The sequence below is a fragment of the Excalfactoria chinensis genome, chromosome 4, assembly GCF_039878825.1.
Source record: "Excalfactoria chinensis isolate bCotChi1 chromosome 4, bCotChi1.hap2, whole genome shotgun sequence".
NCBI classification, from domain to species: Eukaryota; Metazoa; Chordata; class Aves; order Galliformes; family Phasianidae; genus Excalfactoria; species Excalfactoria chinensis.
In genome coordinates, this window is record NC_092828.1 from 28658946 (window position 1) to 28682285 (window position 23340).

General features: G+C 39.8%; 2 protein-coding genes across 5 annotated transcripts in view; both read right to left on the reverse strand.

Annotated features, from left to right (window-relative positions):
* Positions 1 to 2281: 2281 nt before the first annotated feature.
* CYP4V2 (cytochrome P450 family 4 subfamily V member 2) lies at positions 2282 to 14952 on the reverse strand. Its single transcript, XM_072335583.1, has 11 exons — positions 14621 to 14952; positions 11869 to 11981; positions 10507 to 10592; positions 8656 to 8846; positions 8336 to 8405; positions 7861 to 7987; positions 6754 to 6948; positions 5621 to 5723; positions 5126 to 5260; positions 4745 to 4924; positions 2282 to 4051 (listed from the first exon to the last, which is right to left on the reverse strand). Exons 1-11 carry the CDS (start codon positions 14835 to 14837, stop codon positions 3876 to 3878), a joined length of 1593 nt encoding a protein of 530 aa, XP_072191684.1. The 5' UTR covers positions 14838 to 14952; the 3' UTR covers positions 2282 to 3875.
* Positions 14953 to 17353: 2401 nt separating this feature from the next.
* FAM149A (family with sequence similarity 149 member A) overlaps positions 17354 to 23340 on the reverse strand; it is a 28706-nt gene continuing 22719 nt past the window's right edge. For 3 of the 4 annotated variants that reach the window (XM_072335882.1, XM_072335883.1, XM_072335884.1), the window contains exons 9-14: positions 22653 to 22759; positions 22207 to 22434; positions 21744 to 21864; positions 20967 to 21104; positions 20532 to 20610; positions 17354 to 20025 (exon numbers count right to left, since the gene is read on the reverse strand). In XM_072335882.1, the coding sequence (XP_072191983.1) occupies positions 19952 to 20025; positions 20532 to 20610; positions 20967 to 21104; positions 21744 to 21864; positions 22207 to 22434; positions 22653 to 22759 (747 nt within the window). In that variant the 3' untranslated portion in view covers positions 17354 to 19951. Of the gene's footprint in view, positions 20026 to 20531; positions 20611 to 20966; positions 21105 to 21743; positions 21920 to 22206; positions 22435 to 22652; positions 22760 to 23340 lie in introns of those variants that run through there. The other variant, XM_072335885.1, reaches the window with a different exon arrangement.

A 23340-nucleotide genomic window follows, 5' to 3' on the forward strand; every position in this document is an offset into this window, starting at 1 on the left:
GTGCAGAACATTCAGCCTCTGCTTTTAGCATTAGAACCTACAGTTTTATTGCAGCCCTTTCTACACTGTATTTCTCTTTCAGTTTTATGTGCTGCTCATAGCTTCTTCAGTTTGCCAGAAACCAAAAAATAAACCCACAACTGTTTGCATGCTTCACAGCTAAGAAATGTAAGTGCAACAACAAGAACATAGTTTATAGCTGATCTAAATCACTTATTTTGATTTCCAGAATTATTTTCAATTTGTGAAACAAAAAGAAAATATATTTCAATAAAAATCTATCCTCCAAATCTAAAAAAAATAGTCATTTCTAAGTGAAATTGCCCCTAAGTGAAATTTTTCCCCTTTCTTCCTTTTTTCCCTCTTCTTTTAGTCTGTCTATGATAGCAATACAGATGTGCTCTGCACAAAATGTGCCACAAGAACTTCTTTACAGTGAGGGTGATGGAGCACTGGAACAGGCTGCCCAGGGAGGTGGTGGAGTCTCCTTCTCTGGAGATATTCAAGACCCGCCTGGACGCCTACCTGTGCAACGTGTTGTAGGGAGCCTGCTTTGGCAGGGGAGTTGGACTCGATGATCTCAAGAGGTCCCTTCCAACTCCTACAATTCTGTGATTCTGTGAATCTCAACAGCTGTGATCCTTTTAAGCAAGCTGACCATAGAATCATGGGATGATTTGGATTTGTGTTGAAAGGGACTTAGATTTCCTCTTGTTATAACTCCCTTGCCATGGGCAAGAACACATACCACTAGACCAAGCTGTTCAAATCCCCATCCAACCTGGTCTTGAATACCTCTAGGGTGACTGAAATGACTTTCCTGTGACTGGTACGTGTTAGTAAGGTCTCCAGGTCCTCCTTACAAAAGAAGAGCCACCCTGAGGACTCCACATACCTTCCTGTGCATCAGCTTTCTTCGTCATCACACACCTGTAGAAGAGGGCTCAAACACTTTCAGCATAACTGCACTTGTATTTTAACTGCTCTCTTCTGATTTGTGTGCCACAATGACAAGGGAGAGCAATGGAAGGCTTTACTGCAAAACACAGTGATAACTTATTTCTGTAATATGAGGAGTCTATAGTGCCTATAGAACTCTGATCTTCAGCTCAGATCAGATTTTTCAACTTTTTTAAGATATAGCATTTTCACAAACCTGAATGTAATTAAAAAACACTATAATGAATTCAAATTTTTGTAAACAAAGCAGGATGAATTCACACGTATTCAGTTAAAAATTAAGTATTCAATTAAAATAATTACACTTGCTTCCTTTTTTGGGCATAGAGAGTGATAGAATCCCCCCAAGAATCTTTGAGTCTTTTACCTGCTGGCAGAGGACCAACAGTGAGATACCATTTAAAATCACAAAAAGCAAGAGATCTGTATGCATCAGGGTACTAATTTCTACACATTTCTGATTTCTGCAGAAGGATTTTCTACTTAAGGGTTAAGTTCAAGAAGGTGCTCAGTTAGCCACAGCTTTTCCATTTCCAGCATATATCCCAAAAGCAATTTCCAGCAGCCCAAAAAGCAGCCTTGGAGGCACTCTAAACAAGTACTAAGTCAGATGAAGGGTCTGTAGTCAGTTTGCTTTGTAAAAGTCACATATACCAATTCAGAAATAATCACACAGTCTTTTTAAGTCATACCTGCAGAAAGTTGTGCCCTTTCTGCCACCATTAGAAAGGACTGTTTGTATGAACCAAGGCTATCACCTCAGCTCATAAGACAGTTATATTGCAGAAGCAGCCACATCACCCATCATTAGCATCGCTGAGGTTAATCCTTATGAGCCATTGTTCAGGAGTAACACGGTCGGGTTTTAGAATTCAGCCAGACTTCAGATCCAAGTACCAGCAGATGCCCAGCCATTAGAACCAAATCACAAACAGCTCTGTACATGTAGTTTTTAAACAATCTTTCACTGTTCCTTTACTTCGTTTGGAAACCTGGCACAGCTGCATTGATTGCTTAAGTCTCACAGTTCTTTTTATCTGTTCTGTTGAATTTGTCTTTACAAGACTACCCATAACCAACAACAGCACACCACACGACTCAGGTTAATAAGAGCACATGCAGCACATAACACACGGGATTTAACATCTACCCTGGCAGCAGAGTTCCTGTTCTTTCAGCATTGATTTCCTCAAGATTTATTTCCTTAGCAACCACATTTTTCTTCAGAGCAGATTTCAAAGCAAAAGATGAGAGGTCGCCGTCTTTTTGGAGGAGATGGAGAACTACATCAGCCCTAGCAGAGAAGCAGAAAATGGTGTTTGTGTAGACAGATTATTTCTTTATTGACAGGATTGTTACAGAGTGGTAAATTTTGAAAACTGTTTCCACAAAATAGATCTCATAGAAGAAAAGTCTGTAGGTGGCTTTAGTATTTAGCTTTCACATGTTTTCATATTAAATCAAATGGATTAGAATACCAGAATGACAATAGGAATAATCAGGAAAGGGTAATCCTTAACAGAAGTCTGCTTTTGTCTATTTTACAGTTGCCTATTCCTTCAAAAGGCAAAGCCTCCTACTGACAAAATTTGGAAGAAGTAAGAAATGATGTAAGTTCAATTAACCTCATTGGGACACCTCCAGATACACATATGAATTCAAAGTTGAGATTGGTTATGAAACTTTTGTATCATTGAATAAGTCCACAAGGCACACATCTCCCTTGATTTCATATGGTGTGAAACAAATACAGCAGACTCTTCGGAGGTAAGATGCTGTTGCATTTTCAAAGAAAAGAAAGATCAAATGGATGCCCTCAGTCTGGCTAGGTGCTTCTCTCTTAGTTCCTCAAATGTATTTATGCAAACAAAGTAGAAAAACAAAAAATAAAAAAAGAAAAACTAGATTTTTTTATAAACTTCTAACCGAGACTGCTGTTAACAAAAATGCTTGAGAATTATCTTTTCAGCTACATAACAATATATTTGTTTCCCTGCTCACCTAAAAGGTCCCATGCTCTTCTGTCACTGTATCACCACTGAGAGCTGCTTGAGTGTTTTCTTATTCTACCTGAAATTCCTTAAAGAAGGAACAGTCAAATTTCTGCAGACACTTCATTCCACTGCTGTGATTCCTCTTCAGAGACAATAAGCACGAAATTCTCTGCACTGAATTCAGGACTCCAGAAGGCAAGAGCAGACTGACTCATTGTTTGAGCTTTGACTAACACAGTAAATCCAGATAATTCATCACCACGCAGGAACTGATGATAAGAACTAATAACTTACTGGTGATTTACCAGTTATATATTTTTTACAAATAAAATATTCAGTTCTGAGGTACAATAGAAGTTTATTCTCCAAACTTGTAATAATACATTGTATCTGCAAACATGAAATTGTACAGCTTGTACACCATCTCATTCCTGGTATGATTATATGGATTGCTGATTATTGCAGATTGTGCTAAAAATACTTCAGAGCAGTTGCTACTTAAGAACTACTGTAAATGCTTACAAAGGAAGAGTACATATATTAGAAATTTTTGCTTCATTTTCATAGATGTAGTCACTGGTTATTTCACAGGTGCTATGAAAAATAATCAGCTCCCTCCATCAAAAGCATTACTGTTATTAGCACCTTCATTTCAGGGCTTTTGCATTGTTGCAATAAAATAGTTTCATCTGAGGAGATAAGGCACCAAGATTTGATGTTAGAAGATTTGCAGTTCAAAGATGAACTGAAGTTCTCATGTGCAAGAAAAGTAGAGTAACTTATGTCTGTTAGAGCACTGCATTTGATTAAACAATCAGCAGCAACATTTAACTCCAACAAATTGCAGGACATTTGATTTAAAACACATCTCAGTCCAAATAGCTTGGAAGTTTCTGGAAAAACAGAATCTTGAATTTCCTTTCATTCTGTCGTGGTTTTTGGTCTCCTCTTCAGCTGAACCCAGATGCCATTATTTGGACGAAGAATTAGTTCTCCTGACAGACCAAGCTCTTCTGGCTTTTGAGAACAGTCTACCCAATAGCGCCGCAGGATGAGGGCTAGAAGAGTTTTCTCTTCCATCTGTGCAAAGCGCTGGCCTGTGGATTACAGTGCAGCAAAAAAGGGTATTATTGTCAAGTTGCAGCAATACTTGCCTGTTCACAGTGAAGTTCCTAGGATCACAGGACAGAAAGGACAAAATCAAGGTCATACAGATACTATTGAACTTAGTACTATTTTCAGCATGACACCTCTGTCATTTCTTGTCCAACTTATGGCATGTTTTTCTTCCTACAGTCCATACTGCTCAAACACTGAACAGGAGACCATCAAAACTTTCCATGGACCTAAAACTAAACACAACTCCATCAGTTCTCTTCGGACCAGGAAAGAGAAGAATGACCAGAGCATGAGACAATGCAGCACAAGGACAGCAAGGACAGCAGCAAGAATCTTCTCTTGTTCCACAGTGAACTGCTTTGCCATCCCAAAGCAAGGAACATAAGTATGGAAGCAATCTTGTCCTGACACAGGAGCCCATCCACATGCTGCCATGACAGACAGGCAGTAAAGAGGATAACCATACTGATGTGCACTGGGCTTTGGGAAGAAAGGAAACCTGTGGGGAGAAAAAAAGTGTTGCAGCTCAAGTACAAGGCTGACAGGGGAGACAGCACTCAGAAGATTGGGGGCCACCAATGGGCACATCAAGTCTCAAATTTCTGCTGCCATGGTCACCACACTACTAGCAACACTGGTACATTATGAAAACTTCATCTTCAGCTACATACCAATGCAGTTCCTGGGGCCAGCAGAGAAGGGCACATAAGCATATGGGTGCCTTCCTTTACTATTTTCAGGGAAAAAGCGCTCAGGCCTGAATTCATCTGCCTCAGGGAAGATCTCAGGATCTCTGTGCAGCACATAAGTTAAGATAAGGACATTTGTGCCTTTTGGTAGCTTATATCCACCTAAAAGAAAACAAGGAGAGAAGGAATTAAATTAAAAAAATAATAATTAAACAACAATGGGGGGAAAAAGTGATCTCCTATTTACAGCCACAGAGCTAAACAGATAAACAAACAAAATACCCGTCCTTTACTTGGGAAACACTTCCACTAAGATTGTTGGAATGGAAATAGCAAATGTCAGCAAAACTGGATGTTACTTACGAATATAGCAGTCCTCATGCAAGGTACGGGCAAACATGGGAACTGAAGGGAAGAGCCTCAGTGCTTCTTTTACAACACACTCAAGGTATCGAAGTTTCTTCAAATCATCCACTGTAACAGGACGCTCTGTGTTGCCTAGCCAAAAGAAAATAGGGATGGGAAGGGAACAAGATGGGTTCACTCTGCTCTGATTAACCAAACACATCCCATCTCCCTCCAGGAGTTGAGACCATAATGTACCAGCATCAAAAAGGAAAAAGTGGTGATACAGACACTTAACCTATGCCTTAGCCCACCAATGTAAGTTCGGTTGTAGTCTCCTACAGACTATCCAGTACCTATCCCCATCACACCTAGCTACTGAAATCTCCAGAATGACCACAAGACCTGTTCATACATGCACTTCTACTTCTAGGCTAACAATGATTCTATCAAAGCCCCACCCACAAATGCAAAAACCACCATAACCCCAATGAAGGAGTAATGAAAATATACCGAACACCTCGTCCAGTTCTTGGTGAACTTTCTTCTGCACTTCAGGATGATGACCAAGCAAATATAGGACCCAGTTCATAGCAGCTGCTGTTGTATCATGACCCTAAAAATCAAGATTTACAAAGACATTCACTTCAACTCTCTATACTTGGGCATAAGTATGCCAAATAAATACAGCTAGCAGGGTAAGTAAGTTCTTACTCCAGCAACCTTAAGAAAAAAATAATAAGAGTAATGAACTCTATTTTACACACACATGATGATTCAGGATTCATACTGTGTTCCAAAAGGCTGACTAAAAGTGAAAAAGTGTTGAAATAACCCAGCAAAAATCCTTCTTTTTTCTACTCTGACTCTTGAAATCTGCATTAATTAACACGGTCTTTCCCTTGTATATTGTCTGAAATGATGATGCCTGCTGCTTGCTCCTTTTCAGGAGCCCAGTAATCAGCTCCTATGGCTCTACACAGGTCATTAAAACTTGTAAGTTTTCCTCTTCCTACTAAGTGTTAAGCTGTTCAGCGAGGTATGTCAGAACATAAGTTAAGGTGGCACTAATATAATTCTTAATTAACCTCCTTTGAGAAAGAATTCAGGTTCACCAAATGGAAGTATGAGGAAAAAAGTCTTATGTATGTATTTCACCTAACGGGGAACCAGACATGAGAAGGTGGTGCCAAGAAGGCATTAACAGTGCACAATTATGACAGAACCAGGAGGTTACAGCCAATATGGCAAGGGACAGACTGAAAGAACTGACAAAGATGTGAGGTATAACGCTGAAAACATTTAGAGTTCTCATTAACATGGATGACGCTTGTAGCAGGAGCTGAAGCTCCATTTCAGTCATCAAGTTCTTATTTTGTCTTATTACGCATCTGTTTGTGTGAACAGGGCCTGTCCACGTAGACAGGACCTGCCACATGTACTGCTCCATATTTTGTCCAGGCACAAAATTCTAAATCAATAATTTATCTCCTACAGGCATTTCCCCTTAAGCTTCTAGGGATAAAATAACTTGATACTAAAAGCAGCTATCCGAACTAAAGAAAGGAAGAGTCATTACCTGCAAGAGGTGAATCTTGCATTCTGGAAAAAAAAGAAGAACAAAACAAAATAGCTTCCTTGAGTACCTCAAACATGAAAGTGTCCACCTCTTCACGAATGTCCTTGTAGCTGAGTTTTTTCCCTTCATCATCTGTGGCATTCAGCAGCATGTCCAAGAAAGCTTCTCTCTTTTTCGATCCACCTTTTTCTTCACTGTTCACGGCAGTGTTGTGTTTTGTTAGCTTGGTGTTTTCAAGTTCTGCAACTTTTTCTGAAATGACCTGAAATTAAAACCATTATATTGGATATGATGCGTGCAGTGTATACGCACAGTATACACCACACAGAATTGTCTCAAGATGTTAAAACATCTGTAGCAGTCCACATGAGGTATGCCTAATTAGAATAGCTGTTAGCTTCAGCTTTTAAACCTTAACTGACCATTTTAGTAGATGAAATATATCCCTCTTGTTCCAGTCATAGAAGACTATGAAATATGAACAGAACAACCACCAACAAGAAATCAACCACCAAGAAGAAATCACACAGGAAAGGGACATTTTTCCAGCCTCTGGGAAACCCAGAAGATGGGAGAGAATCCAGAGCACTTCACAAGCCTACATCAGAATTATATATAATATGACTGGAACCACTACACTGAAGACTCCCAGCATTTCTTTGGTATCAGAGTAATGGTTGACCTTACTCTACATTCATTTCCATTAAAATAGCCTCCTAGTATCATCTTAACAGTAGGTTTAGGAGGGCAGGGTTTGGTTAAAACATCACAAATGCTACTCAATGAGAGAAATGAGTGTTATTTCCACAGCCTAAAACAGTGAAATAAGAGTTCTTATACAAAGTTAGTAATGCTTGCTCAGTGATTTCCACGCCAAAGTGCTTTACTGTTGAAGTGGGAACCTGGATATATTATTTCAGCAGTTCTGCTCGAAAGGGCAGAGTGTGTTATTCCTCTGGAGTAGTGCACTCCCTTGCACAAAACTGAGACCACCTGACAGAAAAGCCAGGTACTGACTTCTTTCCAGGGTATTCCTCAGCATCATAACAGAACAATAGTTCTCCTAATAAATGTATATCAAGAATGTTGAATCTCATTTCCCATTTGGAAACTATCTACTGAGTGCAAAACTCCTCCATCAACTAAAATGTAATTCAAAAAAAAGAGGCTATACCATATCTGTAAAACCATGCAGAATCTTAAGATTCTTCTCATGCTCTCTTCCTTCCTTGTACAGAATGTACAAATGATCATGCCAAAGCCAAGGGCTTTTCTGTCGCTGTTGGATTAGATCACTCATCCTAGGGTCACAGAAAATACATCATGTAACATTTGTCAACAAAAATTACATTCACAGCACTTTTTCAAGAATAAGAAATGCATGTACATTTGGACAGAGAACCTCAGAGAAGGAATTACTACCTCCAGTACCAAAGATTGACTGAATGGCAGCTAACACTTCTTCGCAGCCTCACCCTCCCATTGCATATACTCATAAGGGAAGAACTTCAAGAGTTTCCCTAGCCTTCTTTGCGTTCTCCACTTGTATCACCCTCACCGTCACCCCTGGCTCCAGAGCAAATTAAGTAACACTGGCAGCAACAGTTCCAACCTAATTACAAAGTAGTGAAGTAAGAATCTCTGCTTACCTGTAGACAGCACGAACATACTCAGAATCCTTATTTTCCTGAGCACCCACATTCCTGCCCATTGCAGTTTCTAGAAGGAGGAAATTATCACTGTTTCACAAGTTCAAAGTGGAATGCAGAGTCCCTGGTACAGTGTTAATATTGCTCCCAGCCTTTGTCACCACTCTGTCAATCTGACAAGTAAATACACAAAACCCTTTCCAGATAAAAAGCTTGATCTACATTTCCATGCACAGAAACAACAACACAACACAACACCACTACGTTCATGAGCGCCTGTATCATTCACAGCCCCACCACAAGAACTGAAGAGGACTTACCACAGATAATATCAAGGGCACACAAAGTGATGTCTACAAAGATATTAAATGGTTCCTTGTCCACATGCTTCTCAAGTTTCTCCAACAAAATACCCCCTTGTTCATTCATAACCTCTAGAAAGTCATTTAAGATTGAAAAGTGGAATGTGGGAGTTATCATCTTCCTCCGTGACCGCCACTTGTCTCCAGTGCTGCAAAAGTGACAGGGGAGAAGAAAAGGCTGAAACCCCAACTCCTCACTACTACAGAAAGCACATAGTAAAAACTGCCTCCTGGAACACCTTCACAAATAGGCATACTGTAGCTGATTCTCCAACGTCCCTATTATGCTCACCAGAAGGAGCAACTGGGAAACATTTCTTGCTTCAGCTCTCTGTGAAGCATAAGCTGCTATTTCTATATCTGCTGTCAACAAAAGAAGTTACCAATAATTCTTAAAGCAACGCAGCCCCACAGTCACTTAGTGCACAGGTTCAGAGTGAGCAGAATCTATCTATAGGACAAACCAGCTATTCAACTTTAAGGCCTAACTCAGTCACGTCTGTGAGTCACTACCTGTGCTTGCCCATTTACTGTCTTGGAAGTGAGGGCAGAGGATATCATGCCAATGAACAACTGCCTCAGGATCTGGCTATGAAGTATCCACAAGTCCATGAAAGAGCCACAGGAGGTGGTACTTGCTTCCAGAGGTTCTTCATTTTTCTGAATCAGGTTCCCCATCAGCACACAACTGGGTGCTCCTCTTACAGGGTAAATCATCACAACAGTTCTCCAATTAACCTGCCATTGGGCCAGCTTAGCTTGCTGTTTTCCTGAACTGCACTTAACCAACAAAGATAAAGAGAGTAGAATATTTCTATGTTTTGCAAGCTCAAGCAAGTAAAAATATCTCTCAAAGTTTACTTGGAGACAAAACAACCTGTTTTGGGGGGCGTATGCCACACAATACACCCAGGAATCTCAACTCTGCATTTTGCTGTTGATTACTATCTCTATTGTGTAAGGGACACAGACAAACCACAGGTAAAATGGCACTCCTCATCCTCCCACATACACTTTTACCTTCTACAGCACACAGTCAGAGCTGGCTTTTAAAATACCACAGTCCCATCAAGAAGCAGAAGTTCACTAAGAGCTCCAAATAGGCAACAAAGCTCCACTGCTAACAGGAGGAATTTGATGTACAAAGAAGAGGCACAGAGGCATTGCTCTAATGCTTGAGTATCTGCATTATCCAAATAAAAAACTTTCCTCAGCCCTATCAAAGACTGACCAAACACAAAAGTCTTACATCACTGCTCTTTTCTCTTTCCAGTCCTTGCCTGTACTCTGAGTCAAGCTCACTTTTTATGAGTTTCCACTGCATGAAGGAAATAAAGTAGTGGGTACAGATACTCTATCACCTGACCCCAAAGCATCACCAATCTCAAGAAAGGCTGCTTCAAGAAGGTCTGCAATTTCACCAACTGAAGTAAGCAGTACACAAACAGTACTGCCGCAGTAATCCTATTCAACTCAACAGTCAATACACTAAATATGTAGCACAGCAAACCGGAGGACACCACTTTCCATGGGATACAACTTTTCAAAACACAGATTCTTTTGAAGACTCTGGGCAAAAAAGTACCAGTGGTCAGACTGACCAAGAAATAGGTAACACCAGATCATTTTTATTAGGCATTAGCAGCTTAAAAGTAGCCAAGAAGGTCACAACAAACAAGATTTCTAGAGCTGCGACCTATACCTGCCCAGAGGTACTCACAACATTCCTACCACTACGCACTCTTCCCACCACAGAGCCTGCAAATTTTAAAGATGCCAATAATGAATCAAACTTATATTTTACTATACCTTGTCAGAAGTCCAGTCCCCAGCCATGGGTGCAGAAATTTGTACAGGAATGATTTTTTTATGTGCTTCGAACTGCTCAGAATAACCTGTTAGAAAAACAAGAGGAGGGGAAAAAAAAAAAAAAACAAAAACAAAAACAAAAAAACCATCACTTGTTAGATGGAGAGATATCGTTAACAAAGATTATATCACGTGTCCTCTGTTCATCCAAGAAAATACCTTGAGCCTCAGGAAAATGCAAATACACCAGCTGGTACACAGGGGAAACACACAATTTATACCCTCAAGGCTTTCTATAAGTATCTCAATCCCAAGAAATAGTAAGATACTCAAAGTGTACCACCTCCACTCCCCCTTATCATCCTCAAAAAGAAAAATCCCTAAAATCACCAGCAGAGCACAGAGAAACCCAGTGGTTTTCCACCTCAGCCAAATTCACAGAAAGTAAACAGGAAGTAACAGGAAGTTACAGGAAGTAACATTTCTTTGCAGATAAAAATGGCACCTGCAAGGGTTTTTTCAGCAAGAAAAGATTGCTACCCCTTCTTCTCTGATAATATCACACTGTAATCATAGAACAATCAGCATAACAACTAACAACTCCCTAAACAGGCATAATCTTCTCATTACTTTCATAAATAACCAAAAGAGCACTAAATAATGTCATCAGATGATAGGGTGAAACAATGTTTACTCGCTCATAAAACATCTACTATTTCAGCTGATACAAGTGGTATATTCTGGATTTTTTCCCCTAAGTCATCTTTTGCTCAAATCTTATTTCTCAACTTGCCTTACACTTCTACCTATGTTGTCAGTGTGACATCAGCACCCAGTTTCAATAGAAAGCAAGGAGCACAGCAAGGAAACAACTCCACCATTCCAGCTCAAGGGTAATCATTATCCATAGCTGAAATAACAACTACATTTGTATGACATTAAAACAGACTCATCAGTTCTCATGCAAAACTCAAATAGACATAAGCACTACCAATAGAATTTCATAATGTTTTACCTCTACTTCAGTGGCCTAGACTTCCCTGCTATGGACTTACCAGTTCTGATCTTTGGAGCAGAAGCTTCCACACATGAAAACAAGTCTAAAGGGGGTGTTTCTTTGTACAAAACATATTAATTAGATGCATGTGAATTAGATTCATCTTCTGCATGGAATTCTTCCAAGATTAGGCTTTTATACTCTTATGTTTTTAGCTTTTCTTTTGCATGGGATCAGAGGATAGCCTCAAGTTAAATCAGTTCAAGCCCTTTATTTTTGCGGAAATTACATTTACAGAATAGAAACTAACTGCTTGAGCCTGATTTGCATGACAGTAAAACTGATAAAAGGAGAAGTACACTCACCTCCACACTATCAGGATGGAACAGTACCGTGACAGGCAGTGGACCTAACCAAAGTTTGAACATTGGCATTTTCCTGAACTCTACAGCATACTGTTGTAGCTGCTTAAAAAAACCTAGAATTGAAAAAAAAAAGATTAAGTAAAAGCGTTCTTTCACTGGAGATGAAAGACTCCTGTGATGAAGTTTCTCAACTTACACTCTATAATTATGTTTTTGCTGTAGTTTTATCTCACTACAGTGACCAACAACAAATATTTCTCCTGTCCATTAGTGCTTACAGGAGCATTTCTTCATGGCCAGACTCTCAAAGGCTCCGTATTCTAGAAAAACCCCACTAAGATGTAGACAAGACAGTTTGACTTAAGCTATTTCAGAGCACTGTAGAATAGGCTTGCTGCACTAAAATGCTTTTGTTATAACTTTAGCCAAATTAATTTCATCAAAATTTACATTGCTGGGAACTAGCCAAAATGCTGCATCAAGACACTTCTTTACTTCCCAAGTATTGCACCAAACATTTTCCCATTTGATACTTCTTTCACAGATGGTACATTTGTGATACACACACAAGTGACACAGTACACAGTAATTGCAGAGCATTGTGCAGGAACCAGTGTCACTCAGAACGCCTATTAGCTGATAATGGCAGAGGCCTTTAAAAGCAGGCTGTCAAAGGATTAAACAACTCTCATCATTTTAGAAAATTACTAAAGGATAAATGACTATTTACAAAGACGCTGTGGACTTAGCAATTCAGATGCCCTTATCTTTAGGGGCACAAATGCTCATAGGATCATCTGTGCCATAAAGCACATGAGATGCCAGTCAGATTTCATAGTACTGAGACAGTCAGTACTCCACCCATCTTGTTATACACTCAGCCAGGTCTTTCTAGTTCAGCTATACAGAAGTATCAAAGACCTTGCTGAATCCAATTAAACAGTGTCTATGTTCTTCCTTTGCCCACAGGTCCCAGTATCTCATCACAGAAGATAATCAGGCTGGCTCTGGAGTTCTAGAGGTGGTGGCTGCTATCAAGACGTCTAAGGATTAAATCTGCCTTTGCCCTTTTACAAACCAGATTAAACAACGAATAATCTCCTCCCAGTGCCTACACAGAGTTCAAAAGTCAAAGGTCCCAAGAAAGGAAAAGAATGATGATTGGTTTCCTGATAGATACCCAATTACAGCATTCCCTAGTCTTATGCAAAGTTCTAATGGCACCTTATCCAGAAGGTGTCCAGAATGTCTTACTCCTGTGATTTTAATTTTCCTGGCATGGATATGATTTAAGTATAACAAGTTTCCAGTGTTTGCCTCCTGATACCAGAAAGATCACCACCATCTGAAAGTGATTCTTCCTTGCTTTCTGTGGTAAAAGCTCATCCTTTTCTTCCATAAAACATTATTTTACTGAATTGCTACACTTTTCTGTAAAAATGTAAACTGCACACTTCATTCACATTTATAGTAATAAAAAAGAACAGAGATAGACAGTCACGGGCTAAATAAAGCACAGAGACTATGTGACTCCTGCTAATGAAGGAGATCATAGACTCCACAGAACATAAAATTCTCAATCAAATTTCTTTCTAAAGAGAATTCTTGAAAATAAATAAAAAATATATTTTTTAAAAGCACCTCCTGTTCTGCCTATTCACTACATTCTGATCCTGCTCACTTCCAGCAAAGATCTCTCATCTGTATGTAGGAGAAGCAAGTTTTGTATGTAGAGGTATGTTCACACAGGGTGCAAGGGCACGTGTTGTGAACAGGCAGAGGGAACGTTTCATCTTTGTGTGTCAGCGCTGAGCAATGTATGGAGCAATGCTATGTTTGCCCTCATTACTTCCATGCATTCCCTGTGACTCTTTTGACATCATATCTAACAGAGCATGTACACAGCCACGATCATGAGTGCACAGAGCAGGTTGACACCCGTAGACACACCCAGAAGAGAATACTGTTGCACTGACAGCACCCCTGGAGAAGTTTCCACATCTGAGAGATTCCTCAGGAAAGAACTGTACTCCTGTGCAAGACTGGGTAGCTAATGGAAAGGGAATGTGCACTCTTTGCATTTGTGTTCCCTCAGTAATTTGGCTGAAAGAAGGCACTACTGATCAACACAGGCACAGTAAAATTTGCTTTTGAAAGACATCTTGCAAATAATAAGTTATTTTGAATCTAATGCAGAGACCTAATAGAGAGCTAAATCTCAAAATGACCTGGTGGTTTAGCATGCTGGAATTCCCTTGCACTTTCTAATCGAGGAAAACAATGTTGTTTGCTTCCTGAACTATGTTGTCTGCTTCCTGAACTAAAAAGCTTTGTTTGGATTACAGCCAAGAGCTGTGCTATGGAAACAGCAGTCTGTGTTAGGAAACAGTACTTCCTGTGAAGGCAGCCCAGCACACTTCCTGCAAAAATATATTCCACAGCATTTTTACTCCCCATCTCTAAAAGCAAGAAAGAGTCCCAAGTCCAGCACTAGTACCTGGAAATCACTATCAAATTCAACCTCGGACTAATCTTTGACTAGCAGTAATGCCACGTTTATACAGTTTCTCTCTCCTTCACTGTTCATTTCTCAGTTTTCCTCTGTAGGAGTCCACAGCCCCAGAGATACCAGGAGGTGATGGCACATCCTGCCACCTATGACTTGGCCACCCACACACCTCCACAGGGCTGCTTCTGCATCAAGCCCCATGCAGTGCCAGGACCCCACAAGTGGCAGTTAAGCTGTCCTTACCTTCCCCAGTCCGCTCCAACATGAGAGCATTTCCCACAAAGGGGTAGCATGGGCTGATCCCTGGGATGGGCTTCATCACCCACCACCACCACCAGTAGTTCAGCAAGGAGGGGAGGGAGCATACAGTCACCACCGTCAGCAGCAGGATGATGGCTCCAGCCACCCAGGGCAGCAACTGTGTTCCCTCCATGGTTCCTAGCACGATCTCCATCGCCATCTCCCTGCTCCGGTCCAAGCCTTATTCCCTGCCAGCAGCCCTCGCCTCTGTGCCAGGCCCAGTAGGCACTGCCTACTCCCACTGCTGCCACTTGGTAGTGAACAGAGAGCCTGGATCTGCCCCTGAGCAGGAGGCGGAGCTAGCACAGTTAGCTCCAGACCACAAAAATAAACAATGATGTAAGCAAGAATGCAGAGAAGCTGCCTGCATGCAGTTTGGGACAGCAGAGCAGGCAGGAGTCAAGGAACAGTGCTATTTCCATGCCCCAGCTCAACGAACGGGAGTCTTCACAGGCCAAAACGTCCCTCAAATCACTTCAAGAGAAAATCTTTGAGATGTTTTGGAGAGAATGAGTGCTTTCAACACTATTTTTTTGTGTTTGGTGTTTTGTTGTTGTTTGTTTGTTTGCTTTTTTGCTCTTCATGCACGTTTGAATGCTTAGGGCAGATTTTTGCCACACAGTTCCTGAAGTTCTTGAGATGGGGTCTATCTCCCTTTTAGCTTGGCTGACAAACTGGAGCCTTACATGATTCTCCATTCTGCTTTTGCTCGCCTCACTGTTGATTTCTCAGCAATTGGCTAAAGTCATGTGACATGACTGACAGCAACCAGCACCAGTATCACAGATATACTGACTTGTTGGCAGCACAGGAACCCAATACAGAGCCACAGTCTCTTTCTCCACAGCTTCTCTCAGAGATCTGAGATTCTAAGGAGGAAGTGGTTAAGGCCAGCAAGCAACTTGCACAGTACTTGGGTAGAAGTAAAATACACTTTATCAGAAGTGGTAAGGGAGGTGACTGTCCCCCTCTACTCCTTTGATGAGGCCCCTCCTGAATAACTGCATTCAGCTCTGGGGCCCCCAGCACAAGGAGGACATGGACCTGTTGGAGCAAATCTAGAGGAAGCAGCACCTCTCCTGTGATAGGTGACAAGGTAAAGGAACTGGGACTACTCAGACTTGGAAAAGCCTCCATACAGACCTTATAGAGGCCTTCCAAAAGGTTCAGGAAAGCTGAAGAGGAAGACTCAATATCAGGAAGCGTAAGGATGCATGAGGGAAAATGACTTTAAACCATTATTCAATCTTAGGGTGGTGAGGCACTGGCACAGGCTGACCCAAGAAGCTGTGGATGCCCCATCCCTGGAGGCATTCAAGGCCAGGTTGGATGGGGCTCTGGACAGCCTTACCTGTTGTTTGGCAGCCCTGACCATGGTAGGGAGTTGGAACTGGGTGCGCTTTAATAGCCCTTTCAACCCAAAACATTCTGTGATATTGTGACAGTGATCATAAGCTCTGCTGCTTTTTCTGCCTCAGGAGTATACCAATAACTAAGGGAAGAAATACAGATAGAGAAAGAATATCAGAAGCTAAGGAAGGAACAATTGATTACTTTTGATAGCAGATTGAAATAAATTTTAGCATTTCATTCCTGCAGTCTCCCAGTCAACATGTTATCATAAGAGCTGACTTGCAATTTTTCTGCACAGTAAACAGCTGGCAATGAACTTTGCTACTAATTCTGTAATTAATCATTACAAATAACAGCAACAAACAGATATCTAACATACCTTGTCTTGTAAATGCAGTAAGTTGTACTGCCATCAACTCCCTCTTTTCTTCAGGTGGACAGGAGGGAAAGAGAGAGGAAAAAAGAAGGGAATGAGGGAAGTGGGCTGGACTAGAAGGCACACCTTCTGCAGTGTAGAAAGGAGATCATCTAGGTAATCACACACTCTTCTTTAAATTCTTTGCTTATTATCATGAAGCTGATAATTAGAAGTAATGGTTAATCGTGATTCTGAGCCAAAAATCTGTGTTTCTGTTTGCTGACGATTCCTTCCAGAGGGAAAAATAATTAAAAAACAAACAAACAAACTAGAGAAGTACAGCAGAGCTAACACTGCAGGTACCTGCCAGTAGCTGGCAGTGGTGATGCTGATACAAACACAAGAAGATACGCCTAAATGGAAGAAATGAGAAGTCTGGCATCCCTGAGGCCTAACTATGTCACTGAGGCTTACAGTCACTATGAACCTTTGCTCATTAAGCTCCAAAGGAGAATATTCTGCAAGAGAAACTTGTATCTTTTAGTAGTTCTTACCAAGTTGTGGTTAGCCTGTGCGGCTATACATTTTTTGCCCAGGGAGCCATTTGTTCAGTGTTATGCTTCAGTAGACACTACCAGTTCTCAAAGTTTTGCCTTCATAAATGCATGTAGAAGGGCAAATCTTCTTTTACTCAGCCACTCATTTAAGTGAAAGCCCATGTGCCTGAGTTGCCACAATACTAAGCTGTTGCATCAGTCCACACAGGTTAAGGTAACTAAAGTAACAGGCTTTTGCCAGTCAGTAAGCAGATGAAGAAATCAATGAAATCATCATTAACAAAAGAGAAATAACTCCCAAAGCAGAGCAAGGGTGAAATGGATCTGGTACAACAGAATGTCAGAAGAGAAGTGCACAACATATTCTGAAAAAGAAACTGTGATACATTCTTCATGTTTGTTCTTTAATATAGCAAAGGCATACAGGGCATTTCTGCCATCCATTAAAAAAACACAGCATTCATGGTAAGAAAGATAAACTCGTTGCTGACTTGGCAATCACCACAATTCATTTGAAGCTGATCTTCACTCTTTCTCCACATGCATGATTACAACAGGATTAAAGCAGAAAATGCATAAAAAGGCATAGGGAAAACAGGTAATTTTGTACGTAGATCTCTCCTAAAGAAATACCTCCTATTTACTTCTATGGAAATTGCTACAGACACAAAGAGCACAGTACCAGTACTTGATAGAACAGATTCTCATCTACAAAACAATGTTTTCCAACAGTCACCACCATTAGCTATGCATTTTCACCATGGAATTCACATGGAGAAATTCAGTTTCACATCCTTGCACTTCCATGTCAGATGTCAGTTTGCCAGACTGCTCCTCTGCTGCCATATGCCACGTGGCAACAAAATGTAACAGGATATTGGTGGGCAGGTTCATCCTCTACTGCCATGTCACCAACACATGCCTCTGACCTTGTAGGCCAACTTAATAGGAGGCATTACTTTTAGGGCAGGCAACAGCCCTCACCTTAACAAAGATGATATCATAGTATGTCTCCATTTGAAAAGACACTGTCAATGCTGAAAATCTCAGGCATCCTCCATCATCAGAATGACTTGATAATCAGCTTTATGCTACCTGGGCTTCAAAGCCCAAAGCTTTGTGCAGAGGTGTGCTAAATAAATACTTAGGTGTGCTGCAAAGTATGAGAAATGAAACTCATTACTCCAACAATTTCTGCTTCCCAACCCCCTCCAAAACAAAAACTAAATAGAAAGGAAGTATGGAAAACTCTGTCCATTGCACTGACTACCAGGGTAGGGCAATCCATGATTCTGTGAAAAGCCCTAAATCTGACCTAACAGAAAGCACAGACAGTTGACAGTCATGCATTCCCTGTTCCCTCTCCTGCATCACATGAATATTCTCTATTGAACCAGATCTCTCCACTGAGGTAGTTTCCAATTTTTGTCATTATAGAACTAAACAAGCACGTAACTTCTTTTCATTTTCTCCACAACCTAATATCAGGGTTATCATGGAATATCACGTGATGGTAAGAGATACATTTTACCATCTTTTCCATACAGTCTTGTGCTCATTTATATAGTACGAGAGAACTCACAAGAACAACATTAGGGGGCACACTTTTGTAGAATACTTAAGTCTGAATTTTGAGGGTGCATGGGATCGTGACTTGAGAATTTTGAACAAACTGAATTAAACTGACATGCAACACCAAAGAAAAAGCCTTCTGCTTTGTAAGATACTATACCAAAATACCAGCAGTGAATAAATATCATAACCAAAGGAGAAAACATGACACCAGGAATGTAACTTAAAAATGCTCATTTACTCGAATGCAGCATTTGCTAACCATTTATACAAACCAAAAATCTCATTTACAGTACAGATATAAAATACATATATATTACAAACACTTTGCCTTGGATTACCAAGCCTCAAACATTCATAAAAAAAAAAAAAAAGAAGTGATGAAGTGATGAGAACTGGCATTAGTTTCCAAGTACAAGAATGTGATTCTATTATAATTACTATTTGGACAAATAAATAAGTTCTTCTCTTTCTTGTTTTCAACAGCTCTTCTACCATCTACTTAAATTTCTGGCTATGATGGATGGAGGAATCACTGACGGCATGCACTCAGTATGTATACCCAGGGACATGGAAAGGACTGTGATCTTTGGGCAGAAAATAATACCAGTCTCTCCTTCCCATTTTAGTAGCATATAAACAACAGGTCTAATTTGTACTGTAGCAGCAAATATTTATAAGAAATCTCAAGAAGGGGTAAACTGTTTTACTCACATGTCAGCAAGCAGGTTCAATTACTCAGGATCTACAAGTAGGTTTGGCCTGACAAAACACTGCTTCCTATAACCAGAGTTTGTCCCAGCAGTTCTACACCTAATGATGCATAGAACAGCTTAAGAAGCAGTTAAACAATTTCATATCAAAAGAATTAAAGGAAGAAGAATAATTAAGGACAGAAAATATTTACAAGAGAGCAACTGCGATAAGCAGACAATAAATATGCAGAAATGTTGGAACAGGAGTTGAATAGGAGATGCAGCTAACTCCTGTTTATAAGTTCTACATAGAACTGATGTTGGGGATGACCAGAACATTTTTAACAGTGAGGAAAAAAAATGAAAAAGTTGGAACAGGACTTCACAGCATAAACATAACTTATTTACTCATACAGATAGAATAACAACTCCATGAGGAAAGACAGAAAGAGGAAGAATGCCTGAGAAGAAAGTATACCAGCATCTTGACTCTGCAAATACTGCAGACATCTGAAATTCTGGGATCTCAACTATTCATTCTATATTGCTTTAATTTTTAATCTAACCTCTGGTTTAGGCAATTTTAGAACAAGGTAATACAGGTATTCCGGAGGATCACCAGGTTCAGCAGAAGCCAGCATACTGTATATGTTCTTTGTCAAACAAGATACTAGCTGGCAAATAGAGCACTTTAGTCTTCCATTCAGTGCAGAGGACTTCTCTTTCTTTCTAGGCTTCATTAAGAGGTAATCTGAAATCTCCTGCGTGAAGTTAGAGGATTTCTATGAAAGGATCTGTAGTACTGCTGCGAACCTAGAAAATATAAAATGTTGTTCATTAATTGTGGTAGAAACAGCAAGATGTTTGTGTATTATATATGAGTTACTGCCACCAGCGTGCTCAGATCAATACTTGCTAATCTGTCTCTATTCTCACAGCATCTTTTATATAAATTATTACTACAATCAGATAACTATTATAATCAGATAATTACAATCAGATAATTAGCCTGTACACCACATAATCTTGCCATAACTGCAAATACACTGAAATCTCAACTAAAGTATTGGAGGAGTGGGAAATATTTTTCTTTCAAAGTCTAACAACCAGAAGGTGCTTTGGGGGATTTTTTGCAGTCAATTAGGACCATCTCTGAACAACTAGCATGAGTAAACTTCAAAATAAGGCCCAACAGACACTGCCAAGCACACCTACTCTTTTATGCTGAGATGGTTCTCCTTGATCACTTTCTCCACTGTAGGATGGGTTAGTAAGTTTTGCTGGCCTTCCACCTTTCAGGCAATTCTCACTTTGCTTACCTGTTAAAAATCTGTGACTTGTCCCTCTGTGGTCAGAAAAATCCATGGGAGTTACTGGTCTTTTCTGAGGTGCGTCTGTCTGCAACAACAAAAAGATACTACTTAATAGCACAATATTCTTACTTGCTGATGATCTACTTATTATGCTCTAATGCAGCAGAGTCAGTACTAACAACCTACAAAGCTACAAAAAGTACTAAAACCTGCACTCTTCCATGCACATTTCCTAAAAAAATTAAAAAAATCTGCTGCATTAGACTTGAGGAAATTCCTTCCTCATACATTAGTCCTGCTTTGCAAACATCCACATCCTCAAAAAACCTTTGAGCATCCTGCTCTCTAGAAGTAGCAGAAATCCATGTACATAAGAAGCCAGGAGAGATCTAGTAAATAAGACCTCCTATACACCAGCAACAGGCATGAATGGGTACTTACAGCATGACATAACCTGAATGTATGAGTTGTATTGGGCCTTGAAAACCGATCAGTAACGGTTCGTTCTCTGAGTGGCCGTTGCTCTGTACTGCCAGGAACTGCACTTGACACTCTGCTATGACCATATTGTCCTCGATGCTGAGAAAAATCAAATAGAGCACTGGGAGAACACAGCAACTGAACTGGTTAACTTACTTTGTGTATGTGTGCACTGCCATTTAAAAAGGTGCAACTGATGAAGAAAAGGAAAATATTTTCTCACTAGTTGCAAGTGCTAAATTAAGGTAATTTAAACCTCCTCATGCTTTTCAAATAGATTTCAACCTGTACTCATCTATATTACTTCATAATTCCTAGAAGGCCTATATTAGAAAAAAAATTAAAAAAAAAAAAATTAAAAAAAATGACTTTACCTGTGTCTAAATTCAAAACTGTATTCTGAAGAGAAATAATACTACATTAATAATAATACCAGTAAGTGCAACTTACTTCCATTCTTGTTGCTTATTACTTTTTCTATTGTTCAAAAGTAGGCCAGAATCAACCTGATAAATGTTAATTCCAGTCAAAATCATTTTCTACTTCTTAAATACATACAGACAGGTCAAGATACTGAAAAGAGCTATTTAAATCCGTATTCATAGAACTACAAATCTGGTCAGTATGTTGCTTTTGTTTCCCCCTCCCCCCAGCCAGTGATGACAAGCAATTTACTTATTATCAAACAGCTAGAGGTTCTTTACCAGTAAAAAATAAATAATTAAATAAAAAACTCACAGAGCTCTGTTGCAGTCGCAGGACTGAAGGATACTGTTTAACAGCCTCTGAGTTTATTGGTGGTAACTTGTTTCGGGCTGTACGCGCACAACCAGAAGATACACGATCCAAGCCGGCACCTCTACAGAATTTTAAGAGATTGTCTTTCAGGAAAATTCATATTCAAGACGTCTTCACTGAAATAATGTGAAATTATTATTATTTTTTATTGTTATATTTATTATTATTATTATTATTTCTCAATAGAGCTCAGCCACAGAAAGTAACAGCACTTAATGTAACAACAAAATCAAAGAAATGTCCCTCCTCAAAAAACATTGCTCTTCTTGCTGTACTTTTATCTCTGAATTTTAGATAAAATAATAAAATCTTTGATTAGTTCTCAAGTATTTTCCAAAATCCTTCACTGGTGAAAGTTCAGTAAAGTTCTGAGGAAAGCAGAAAATAAAATGAAAAAACTCACAATTTAGTCCCCCTAAGGATTTCATCATTGTACTTATTAGGAGCTTTTGAGGAGAGTTGGTCAGAAGTGAGAGAAGGTAACCTACGATGACTTGGTAGCTTCCTAGCAGATGCCAGCAGTACCCGAGATGATGAGAGAACATGGTTATCAGCAATTCTCCCCAGACTAGCATGCACTGAATTTGGGGCACTGGTGCTAATGCTATGTGGTTTGTCATCTTGTTCGTTCCTAGGGAAAAAGAAAGGAGAATGAGGGGCAGGGGGAACAAAATGAATAAAATAAAAATATTTGTAAACAGGTTATCATTGTAAACTTCTACAAATCTGAACATTCAGTCACATTGGTGATGCACACAAAGATGTTTGCCTTTGCATAGTGGTAAAACATCATTAGCGTTGTTATTATTCAAATTATAGAATTTTAGAAAATTTCCCATCAATACTTACTGAATTTTTTGCACTGCAGCAGCAAAGTGCCTCTGTTGGAGTGGTTTTGCTTGAATTGTCATCACTCCATTCAGGTCACTACAGAAGCTGCTGGAGAAATGGTGAACCTAGTAACAGCAACAACTACACATTAGACTTTCTTTCTATTCTATACATAAGTATATATGTTATTTATTTATTTTAGAGAGAGAGAGAACCTCCAGATGCACCTGGTTAAAAGAAATTCTACACGTTTGCTTAGAGAGGCTTCTAGCTGGACAGTTCAACAGAAGCAGCAAGTGAAGTAAATATGTTACTTTCCTTATTTCAGAAAAATATCAGAAAATCGAGGTGTTACTGAGCTGAATTTTTATTTGCAATATAAAATTCAGTTTTAACAGGAATCAAACTCTCTAACTTTCCCTCAGCACAGTCCAGCCCAGGAGCACAAAGCCTGAACATCACTTATCTGAGCACAATACTTCTTTTCACTGCTGGGACAACTATAGAGCCAAGGATGCCAATGGGGAGAACAGAGACTGCTGTGCTATCTCCTCTGCATTTCCTATCTTGCTACCTAACCAATGTTAGAGAAAGATCAGACAGGATAGAATGAAGTCACCAGCACCAAGGGACAAAGGGAAAAGACTCTAAGCAGGACCAAGGAAAAAAAAAAAAAAAAGGCATTTTATCAATACAAACACCAGCT

What these genes read in the sequence shown, in the direction of transcription:
- CYP4V2 (XM_072335583.1), bottom strand. Translation starts at nt 14,837, where the DNA reads ATGGCGATGGAGATCGTGCTAGGAACCATGGAGGGAACACAGTTGCTG. An exon ending in GGGACTGGACTTCTGACAAG is followed by an intron (nt 8,847 to 10,506) that starts GTATAGTAAAAT and finishes TCACTTTTGCAG; the next exon opens with CACTGGAGACAAGTGGCGGT. An exon ending in TATGTTCGTGCTGTCTACAG is followed by an intron (nt 7,988 to 8,335) that starts GTAAGCAGAGAT and finishes CTGTGACCCTAG; the next exon opens with GATGAGTGATCTAATCCAAC.